Below are 10,708 nucleotides of genomic sequence, written 5' to 3'. Positions count from 1 at the left end.
AGCATGAAATTTTTAAATGTTTTGATTATAAATCTCGTCAATAAACTAATTTGCCACGCAGCGAGTTTTGATATTATTTGGTATTATCTGGACACCGACGAACGGCCACACGCAAGCAGTGAAAATCCTAATGAAACGAGGAATCCAATAAGTTTTAGCCTCAAAGTGTTGCAACGGTTGGTGCATTTATTGATTGAAAGAGACAAAATACCAAACCCCTTGACCGCAGAGCCAAATAATCCAAAAACACCCGACTTTAAGCCACAAGACACTAGAATCAACAGCAGTGCAGCAGCAGGAAGAAGAGGAGGAGAGGTGCGTGGTGCGTAGTTAGTGGCTAAATTGCGTATTAGAAACGAAAACAACAAGCAGCTCTTCGCGGGCCAGCAATCATTTTGAACAAGCATTAGACAGGGCAGAACAAGCCGATCCAACGTGTCGCATTTGCAGCGGGAGTATCGAAAACTGGTTACATGGGTCCGACGGATCAAGACTGGATCGGCTGTGCGGTGTCTATAGCCTGCGACGAGGTCCTGGGTGTCTTCCAGGGCCTGATCAAGCAGATTTCTGCCGAGGAGATCACCATTGTGAGGGCTTTCCGCAATGGCGTGCCGCTGCGCAAGCAGAACGCCGAGGTGGTCCTCAAGTGCACGGACATTCGCAGCATCGATCTCATCGAGCCCGTAAAGCAAGATCTGGATGGGCACACGGTGCCGCCGCCAGTGGTCAACAAGCCCACGCCCGTCAAGATGCCCCACTTCTCTAACATCCTGGGCAAGCAGCAGCAGCTCCAACTCCAGCAGCAGCAGCAACAGAAACAGCAATTCCAGGAGCAGGAACGAGAACAGGATCTGCCATCGACGCCGCGGTCAAGGGCAAACGACAATGGACGGGGAGTGGCTGGCGGACCATCGAGTTCTTCGGGCCCACGTGGCAACTTCAACTCGGCGCTAAGCGATAAGATGCATCAGCTGAAGCTAATCGAGACCAACGACTCAAATGGCACCGTAAGGTAATATAATATAACAATTTAAATAATTTGTTAGCTCTTTATAAAAAAATAAGATTTTTGCAGTCTACACGATTGTCTCTTTATTTTATTTCATTTCGATGTTAGCTTTATGTTTAAACTTACCAACTCTGAAATACGAAATGAGTAAATAACCTTAATTACTTAAGATAGCAACAGTAGTTTTAGATAGGTATTGTGCCAACTGAGCGTACTATTTAAAAACGTTCCATCTAACTTTTATATTTGTTTTGTGTTTCCAGAACACCACAAACATCCCGTGCGTCCAGTGCTCAGCAGCAGCCGCAGATGTCAACGACTCCCAACAGCGTGGCCGCCTTTTTTGGCAACATGATACCGCCGAAGGTTGAGGTGAAACTGGGCTCCTACGTGAGCAACACCCGGGAGAGTTACTGCAGCAGCAGCGGAGATAGCGGCGAGGCAACTGGTTTGTCGTTGGGCAGCAGCAAACCCATAGATATCGTCAGCAACGGAGATGGCTTTTACAAGCAGTCGGCTGCCTCGAGCTATGGGAATACAAATGGAAATGGAAGAAGGAATGGCAATGCCAATAACAATGGAAATAGCAACGGAAATGGTTCTTATACCAATGGAAATCTCAACGGCAACGGAAAGAACAAGCGGTACAGGGTGCGAAGGGAGAGCAGCATGCGGCAGCAACAGGTGCAGTTGACTTTTGGCAGTGAGGCGGACGATCCGCTGATCCACGAGGATTTCGATTTTGAGGGCAATCTGGCGCTGTTCGACAAGCAGGCAATTTGGGACGACATCGAGTCGACGACCCAAAAACCAGATGTGGTGCGGCACATTGTGAACAATCATTATAATAAGCCAGAGCAGAAGTATCGTCACGATGAGAACATCCTGGCCAGCAAACCACTACAATTGCGCCAGATCGAAAGCATGTTCGACGGCAGCCAGGACTTTGTGACGGACGACGGTCTCATTATACCGACGATTCCGGCTTACGTTCGGAATAAAATCGAGATAAGTGCCGATAAGGCGGGCCTCTCCCTGCAGAGGCAGATCGACATTTTGGCGCGCGGAGCCAGTGATCTGGCCATTACACTGCTGGGCGGCGCCAGGCGATTGACGCCGGCCAACAATCATCAGTGGCCGAAGATTGCCATTATCTGCGATGGCGTCAAAAATATGCGGTGAGTTAATCAAACCTATATGTACATAACTAGGGCAGTCTCTAACACAATTCCTTACAGAATAATTAACATTGGAGCAGCCACAGGTCGCCAGCTGGCTTCGCATGGACTTACTGTCCTGCTGTACGTGGAGCAGGCCAAACTGCTGGAGCAGAACAGCAGTAGCGCAGAGATTTCCTTGTTCAAGGCAACCGACAATGTCATAGTTCACTCAGTAGACGGTAAGTTACTTATATAATATAAAATATAATTAATCGATTACTGAACTATTTACAACCTTCAGCCTTACCCACGCCAGATCTTGTGATATTATCAACTAACACCGCTAATTTATCGGATGCGATCAGGAAATGGCTCAGTGTAAATCGGTTAGTGAACGCCGTTCAATGTCGAAAGCAAATTACTATTATACATTTTTTTTAGCGCTTCGGTGCTTGCCATAGACCCGCCGCCGTGTGGCATTAATGAGGTTGCTATCAAGTACTCAATTCTACCCATACTACCATTAAATGGCATATCAACAGCAACAACATCATCATCCTCTTCGGCTGCCGCCACACCAACACCCATTGCTAGCACTTCGGCAGCAGCAGCGGCTACCAAATTAGCAGCAGGAGCAGCATCAACGAACAATTGTGGCAAATTGTATTTATGTAATCTAGGTATACCGGATAAATTCTATCGTGATTGTGGCATTAAGTACAAAAGTCCGTATGGACATAAATATGTGATACCGATTCACTCAAAGGACTGAAACAACGACAACACAAACACCAACATTTACAACAGCAATCAAACTGCAGCATCAGAAACAACTGCAATCCATTAAAACAAGAATAAGCACATACAACAAAAACAATAACAATGACACACCCGCACACTTGTGATGATCATCAAGTCCAGTTTCCTGTGAATCTAGCTCTTAGTAGTCTTCTCTCATATATTACTCAAGTTAAATATTTTGTTCTACGGCGCGTACACATATAGTTTTTAGGTTACTTCACGCATCATCCCTTTAGATACGCCTAGTTATTATATCTATATTTTCTAAATTAATTCAAAACTGCCCGGCCAAGTGCCGAACTATGATTAGTTTCCAACTGTACCCTATAGATTATTTTTTTCATTTTTAGCAACAAACACTTCTTTTTCAGCCCTCTGTTTTAAAAGCTAGTCCAGCATTTACAAGTTTATAAAGCTTTAGTTTAGGCGCACGCTCTAAGGAATTTTTCCAACATGCAATCCAAAATTTCCTACGGTTTTAATTTAATTTACAATTCACTGTCCTTCCTGCAAGTGGTCTTCATAATCGTAAACAACAAATCAGGCGAGAAATTGTTTGTAAATAACTATACAATTCTATGGGGAAAGATAAGATCATGTTAATTACTATCAAGTATGCGCAATAAATGCCAAATTCAATGTCTAATTTTAAGCATTAAATCAACAGCAAAAGCAACAACTATTGTACGATGTAATATGGAATACAAATCCAAGTATAAATCAAATCAGATTAGCTAAGATAGTTTCGTAAGCAGTGTTTAAACGTTTAACAGACCATAACAAACAAAACAAAACAAAACTTATAAAATGAGAAACACTTTATATTATGTATAGAAATAATTAAAATGTGTCTTTAAGCGAAACTAAACAAAGTCGAGAGCATAATTTTTTACCCATCGAATACTAAAAAGAAACCACAACACAATACTTATACTATAAACTGTAGAGCGATGAATTTTATATAAGATTAAATCCAATCTAATAGTGCAAAATCTTAGAACGTTGCGACTCAGCAAGGCAACCAAAAACTCAAAACAAACAACCCAAATTGAAACTACTTGTTGTATAAATAATGACTATAGTTGTAAACTCCAATCATGTTGATGATCATCTGCAAATTCAATTTCCAAACCCATCAAATTATATTGTAAAAGAGAGTTGAATGCGGATCAATCAGCCGCCAGGCGGATCCCGCAGTGACTGTTTTGCGTTAGGAGTAGAAACGATGACCAGACCTTAAAGGGATGTTGGTGGCGAGGGAGGATGAGAAGGTTTTTCCAATACCACAGTAACCACAGATTTCACAGCCAAACGAATTAACACCAAGACAAGAAGAAACAACAAGCAACCAGATTTTGGTAACGCTTTAAAATTAAAAACAAATACATCTATTTTTGGGCCAATTGAAATTGTTAAACAAAGAATGAAAACCTAATTTTAAATGTATACTTAAAAGACAAAATTGTACGGAAATTCTTTTTTGGAACAAGAAATCAGGCAGAAAAAAAAAACGGATAAAAAAGAAAGTCCTTTCCAACGTAACAACAAAATTAAAAAATACAAAACAACACCGAGAAGCCTTCTCATGGAAGAAAACAAACTTTACAATTGTGTTTTATTTTGGGGGCTATATTAATGGCGTAAATATAAATTTAAATTGCTGTTTCTGAGCGATTTTCATTTCTTTATCTTTAAACATATTTGTATAATTCAATGGGTTCCTTCTTAAATTGCTAGCATATTTACCCTGTGGCATACGCACCTGTAAGCAAGTACAGACCATCCGGGGGGATGGTTTCCATCTATTTGAAACAGATAGGTTTCACATTAGGGTTACCTTTATCTTGTTACCGATATCGAGCCCGGTGGATTTAAAGGAATACTTGCCCTTATCACTTCGCATAGCACGACTATAAGATTTCCAGTCATAAATCTGCCTTTGATGAACCCTTGCGAATGAAATTTAAGAAACTCGTTGACTCGGCGATAATTCAAGTGCAATTTTATTACATTCCGCTTAGATTCATAAAGATTAGTTTTAATTTATATCTTATCAGAGTGTGTCGTGTGTGGGTGTATAACTTAAAAGTGTGTAGAAAAGTGTGTTGACTTAGGCGTAGATATAACAATAGGTATTGTTAATAGATATATGGTAGTTAAAAATCAGTTGGCATTATCGATCGATTCTTACCCACTGTCAGGGCCAAACACAAACAACTCTTTACACTGCTCTCATAATCCCACTCTATATCCTTGGCTGCCGAAAAAATCAAACCAAGAAACCAAGCCGTCATCGATGATTAAATTTGGTATTTGCTTGATTGTAATCAGAGATTAGTGTCCCGAATACTCACATCATCATATAGGCATGTACTGTACTGATCTGCGCCCCGCGGCGGCATCGATTCTGTGGCTCAAGTATCATTTGGCAAGATAAACAGAGATTTAGTATGAAACGGATTTTAAGTCAATTGCCTCTAAACAGCTACGAGATTAAAATTTATTTGGGTTTGTGGTGATTGTAGTTTTGATTATTTATTTTCAAGAGAGAGAGAGAGAGAATGAGGAATACGTACGTTGGGATCTGGATCGCCGAGAACCCTACAGAGCCTGGTTTGCTTATGGGGCACCATTATAGTCGTTATATGCATACGTACCACAGTCGCGATCTTCTAACAATAATACGTACCCAGAACCGAATAAATAAACGACACTCTCATTCGACGATTCGAAAGGAAACGTCGTCGGCCGGTATGGATACGTACCCAAGCTATATTATCTGGATTATCTATGTAATATGCATATCTGCCAAAACAACTAACATTGGTCTGATATAATGGATATAGTCACCTCGCCATACTCAATACGTACCGAAGCTGTGCGAGAGTTTAAGCGGCTGCGAAAATGTGGAACGGAACTTCAAGTAGAGAACGCTTTGGGGTTACAAATCAAATCAAATCATATCAAATGAAATCAGATCAGAGCAGTGATGGAGTGTGTCAGAGTTAAATATGGTGGCGGCTTACCCCAAAGCGGGACGACAGCGATGCACAACACACGTTGACTTCGACTGGGTGAACGTGATCGTTAGCTGAGAAGAGTACATGGTCGAACGTGGTCAGGTTTGGTTGGGTTTCAGTCAGTGTTACCAACTTGTAGCTAGCTATACAACACACAAAATATCAATAATTATAAACGTTTCTCCTGCTCTGAATCTTTATAAATTAGTTATCTTTAGCTTGACTGCCGCTGTGTCCTAACCGAATTACTATGAACTGAACTATAATTGACAACACCGCGGTTTCGTTGGGATTTCTATTTTCTGTTTGGGTTTCTGTCTCTACGTGCCAAGTACACTGGACTGGACGGGGGGACTATATAATTTCAATCGCATTATATCGAGTATATCGTTTCTCTTAAAGTTTTTATTTAGGCTGGGGTCTTAGGCTGCGTTCGGTTTACTTTGGGGTAGTAACAAACCAAAGTTTGTCTGCTTTATTCGGTCGTTAGAGGTTGGAACGCAAGATGAAAAATAGAAATCAATTAAATTATTAAAAATGTACAAAGGTAGTTGTATCTTCATATTGGAGCGTCGACAGTGTGGCTCTAGGTTGCTTTATTGGTTACGCTAAGAATTTTCGGTTCCTGTTGTTTTCAGTAGTTCAATTTGTGGTGGCATTATAGTTCATGTGATTAATGCTACGTACGTGCGCTGGGCGGGATTCTAGCCTAGCGGCGGTAGTTGCGCTCACGGGAGTAGGAGCGTTTGCGCTGGCCATTTCCGCCGCCACCACCATCCCTGAAGTGGTTGAAGTTGCGGCGTTCGCGTGGCGAGCGCTCTCTGGACCTTGAGCGGCGTCTGTCGTCACGGTGATGGCCACCGCCTCCTCCACCGCCGCCTCTGTCACCAAAGCGTCCTCTGTCGTTGCGTCCATGTCGCTCCCGATCCCGCCTTCCATCGCGTTCCCGTTCGCGATGATCCCTGCCGTGGTTGTCCCTGTCGTCTCGCCGTCCTCCACGATCTGGTGCCCTTTCGGCTCTCTCCGGATCTGCCGTTTCCTTGGGTCGCTCACTGCCCTTCTCCTCAGGCCCGCGTCCGTTGTTGGGGCGCTCGCGGTCCCCATCCCGGTTGCGCTGTCGTTCTCTGGAGCGGGAACGATGTACTCGAGAGCGGCGGTCCAGTTCACGACCACCTACAAAGTAGCGATTGCGTCCGCGGCCCTCGTCTTCCCGGTCCGTCATCTTACCCGTCCGCTTGAGCTCCGCCTTTCGCGGCGCCGCCGTCTTCTCCAGTTCGATCAGCTTCTCTCTGATGGTGAGGAATCCGAGATGTAACTTACCACCAAAGTGGTCCGCCAGACGGATGTCGTTGTCGTGAATCCCGAGGTAGGCGGAGCAGACCTCGCAGACGCGCAACTTCTGCTGCTGGTAGGTGGATGCGGGCATAGAGGTGCGGTACTCGTGCTCGGCCTTGATCTTCTTAGCACGCAGCTCCTCGATCTCCTTCATCAGCTCCATGCTGTCCTCCACTTCGCCGGCCTCGCCGAGAGCCTCGGCCTTGGCCAACTTTTTGCCAATCTCCTCGGCGAGGCCATGGACAGCATTTGCCTTCTCGGCCACCTCGGCGGTCAGCTCTTCCTGGGTCTCTTTCAACCGTTGCTTGGCGGAGTCGGTTCGTCGATCGCAATCGGCGATAAAGGCCTGCAGGTGTTCCATGGCCTCAATGTCGTAGTAGTAGTCGCGCGTCTTGGCGGCACTTTCGTAATCTGCGCGGAAAGCCAGGTCATGCACTTTGGGACACTCACCGAGATCCATGCGCGTGGACGCCAGGATGTCGTGCGGACAGCAGTCGAGCAGAAAGGACTTGCAGACCCTGGGGTCAGAGAATTTCAGCTGGCGCTCGTCGCCATTCCGTGTGGTACCCATAAGCTGGTCCAGCATTGCTCGCATCTGATCGGTGGCCGACATTTTGTTGCTCGGCGCGCTCATATCCTTCTGGCCAGGAGCGCGTGAAAAGTGCTGCAGCGGTGGCAGTGACAGCTATCTCACTGGCTTGGTGACCGATAGCGTGCGACGCGTGTGGAAATCTTAAATTTTCACTCACTTTTAATCACCTAGGAAAATTCTGTGTGTGCGTGCGTGAGGATGTTCTAAAATGGGTTAGTGCTGCAAAACAGTGCTGTGAAGCACAGGTGGCCGATATATCGGTGGAAAGTCACGGTTTTTAGGAGTAACGGCTTTTGTTCAGATCCAAGATTATTGATTAGTGATAGATTATTGTTGAATAAATAAAAAAAGGATCATCAGAACATCATTTAATTTCAAAAACAAATGTCGTTTTCTGTTATAACGGTAGATGTATTTAAAATTAGAAATTTGGTGGTTATATATCAAATATAAAGTATAATGGATATTATCAATATAAACATATGGAATTAATAGTTAAGCTTTAAATAGTTTTTGTTTTAAATATGATTTATAGTTGCAAAAATCGTCCCTTGTTTTGTTACCACACATTGATCTAAAAACTATTGCATATTCTCTGCATACCGCTCTAAATATCGGTGATGCCATCGCTAAACCACCCCTCTCATCGTTGCTCAACACTAGGCAGCAAAACGTTTTCTTTACGGCAATATTTTTTGTTGTTTCTTCGTTGTTTCGGCGAAATTTTGTTTTAAAATTAATTATTTTGCACTTGTTTGCTGGCCGCAACGATGTCCGATGACGACGATATACAGTACATCAAGCGGCAGCGAACGCTGCACTATGGATCGCTCGAAGAATCGGAACGCAAGCGGCAAAATGCCGCGGCGTCTGGGGCAGCAACAACAACAACACCTGGAACGCCGGCATCGTCTGGGACAGGAGCAACAACAACTGGAACAGGCGGGCAACTGGAAGACATAGATTCCGATGAGGATTACGAGGAGTCCACGAAAAAGGCAAGCAATTCGAAGCAGGCCGGAGCACCTCCACCCACAGCCGCAACTCTGGCAAATAAAATTGACGATGACTACTTCGATCTGGAGATGGAAATGGAGCGCGACAAGGTGGCGCTCCTCGAGGAATTTGAGCGGAAAAAGCGGGCACGACAGATAAATGTGTCTACCGACGACACGGAGATCAAGAGCAATCTGCGCCAGCTGAACGAACCCATTTGCTATTTTGGTGAAGGACCGGCGGAGCGAAGAAGACGTCTTAAGGAACTTTTGGCTGGATTGGGAGAGAACGCCATCAACAAGAGGCAGTACGAGGAGGAGGAGCGCAAACAGCAACAGCGGGAGCAGGATCAGGCCACCTGGTATCACGAGGGACCCGATAGTCTGCGTATTGCTCGACTCTGGCTGGCGGATTATTCCCTGCCACGCGCCAAGGATCGCTTGGTGCGAGCACGTGAGGCCCTTGAAGTGCCCAGCGCAACACGTGCCGGTCGGATGGTGGAGATGCAGAAGAAGTTGCAGTCACTGGCTCCACTGTGCTCCCAGGTGGGTGACACACGGCCCGTGAGTAGTGCTGCCTTCAGTGAAGACTCCTCACTCCTTCTGACCTCCTCGTGGTCGGGTCTCTGCAAGCTGTGGAGCGTGCCCGATTGTGAGCTGAAGCAGACGCTGCGCGGACATGCCAGTTATGTGGGTGGAGTGGCTCTGCGGCCGGGAGTCAAAACGGATGAGGAGAACGTGGTGGCCATGGCTTCCGGTGGCCACGATGGCGCCGTCAAGCTGTGGGGCTTCAACAACGAAGAGTCGATTGCCGACATCACCGGCCATATGCCGCATCGCGTCTCCAAGGTAGCCTTCCATCCGTCCGGCCGCTTTCTGGCCACCGCCTGCTACGACTCCAGCTGGCGGCTGTGGGATCTGGAGCAAAAGACGGAGGTGCTTCATCAGGAGGGGCACGCAAAGCCGGTGCACTGCCTTAGCTATCATTCCGACGGCAGTGTTCTGGTCACCGGCGGCCTGGATGCCTTTGGACGAGTGTGGGATCTGCGCACTGGGCGATGCATCATGTTTCTGGAGGGACACTTGGGCGCCGTTTTCGGCGTGGACTTTTCTCCAAACGGATTCCACATAGCAACAGGGTCCCAGGACAACACATGTAAAATCTGGGACCTGAGGCGACGTCAGCCGGTCTACACCATTCCTGCGCACACCAATCTGATTTCGGACGTGAAGTACCAGCAGGAGTGCGGCAGCTTCCTGGTCACCTGCTCCTACGACTCGACCACCAAGATCTGGTCCAACAAGACGTGGCAGCCGTTGAAGACGCTACAGGGCCACGACAACAAGGTCATATCGGTGGACATCGCGCCCAATTCGCAGTATATAGCCACGACCTCATTTGACCGCACATTTAAGCTGTGGTCGCCGGATAGCTGATTTTGATACCATTACTTTATTGTACTCACCTGTGGACGTACGCAGACAATCTCCACTTGCGATCTGCCCGCTGGGCACCACTTACTCATCAACTGTTTTTGTTATTTCAGAGACAATAGCCCAAGACAGTTCATGCTAACATTTCAAGTTTTCGTTTTGTATAACACAATTTGTTGTTTTTGTTAGGCGAAAGGCAGATGCAGCGATGTTGCATTTCGTAAATTTAAGACTTTTTTATTGAAATTGTTAATAAAAAATACATTTTTGGTAGAGAATTGAATTTTAAACGGGTTTTTGTGGGAAAGGCTTTACTAGTCCAACAACTAATCAGCCTGTTTTCTAATTTACAATTATGGATA

At 45.5% G+C, this 10,708-nt stretch overlaps 3 protein-coding genes across 3 annotated transcripts; 2 read left to right on the top strand and 1 right to left on the bottom strand.

Moving 5' to 3' along the window:
• The first annotated feature begins 81 nt into the window (after nucleotides 1–81).
• LOC6606099 (enhancer of mRNA-decapping protein 3) lies at nucleotides 82–4,570 on the top strand. Its single transcript, XM_002030872.2, has 5 exons — nucleotides 82–1,012; nucleotides 1,273–2,187; nucleotides 2,248–2,408; nucleotides 2,471–2,555; nucleotides 2,611–4,570. The coding sequence occupies exons 1-5, from the start codon at nucleotides 474–476 to the stop codon at nucleotides 2,939–2,941; spliced, it is 2,031 nt and encodes a 676-aa protein (XP_002030908.1). The 5' UTR covers nucleotides 82–473; the 3' UTR covers nucleotides 2,942–4,570.
• Nucleotides 4,571–4,950: 380 nt separating this feature from the next.
• On the bottom strand, nucleotides 4,951–8,128 carry LOC6606098 (putative RNA-binding protein Luc7-like 1). The gene is made up of 2 exons (XM_002030871.2): nucleotides 5,325–8,128; nucleotides 4,951–5,227 (listed from the first exon to the last, which is right to left on the bottom strand). The coding sequence occupies exon 1, from the start codon at nucleotides 7,957–7,959 to the stop codon at nucleotides 6,700–6,702; it is 1,260 nt and encodes a 419-aa protein (XP_002030907.2). The 5' UTR covers nucleotides 7,960–8,128; the 3' UTR covers nucleotides 4,951–5,227; nucleotides 5,325–6,699.
• A 438-nt stretch (nucleotides 8,129–8,566) lies between these two features.
• Nucleotides 8,567–10,629, top strand: LOC6606097 (U4/U6 small nuclear ribonucleoprotein Prp4). The gene has a single exon (XM_002030870.2). The coding sequence runs from the start codon at nucleotides 8,688–8,690 to the stop codon at nucleotides 10,347–10,349; it is 1,662 nt and encodes a 553-aa protein (XP_002030906.1). The 5' UTR covers nucleotides 8,567–8,687; the 3' UTR covers nucleotides 10,350–10,629.
• Nucleotides 10,630–10,708: the final 79 nt, after the last annotated feature.

This window comes from Drosophila sechellia, chromosome 3L, assembly GCF_004382195.2.
Source record: "Drosophila sechellia strain sech25 chromosome 3L, ASM438219v1, whole genome shotgun sequence".
NCBI lineage: Eukaryota > Metazoa > Arthropoda > Insecta > Diptera > Drosophilidae > Drosophila > Drosophila sechellia.
Note: the sequence above shows the minus strand (reverse complement) of the source record. Positions and strands in the feature narration are given on the sequence as shown.

Excerpts from the sequence above, each read along its gene's own strand:
- LOC6606097 (XM_002030870.2), top strand. The coding sequence starts at position 8,688 with ATGTCCGATGACGACGATATACAGTACATCAAGCGGCAGCGAACGCTG.
- LOC6606099 (XM_002030872.2), top strand. The coding sequence starts at position 474 with ATGGGTCCGACGGATCAAGACTGGATCGGCTGTGCGGTGTCTATAGCC. Across the intron at positions 2,409-2,470 it reads CATAGTTCACTCAGTAGACG|CCTTACCCACGCCAGATCTT; the intron begins GTAAGTTACTTA and ends TACAACCTTCAG. Across the intron at positions 2,556-2,610 it reads AAATGGCTCAGTGTAAATCG|CGCTTCGGTGCTTGCCATAG; the intron begins GTTAGTGAACGC and ends CATTTTTTTTAG.
- LOC6606098 (XM_002030871.2), bottom strand. The coding sequence starts at position 7,959 with ATGAGCGCGCCGAGCAACAAAATGTCGGCCACCGATCAGATGCGAGCA.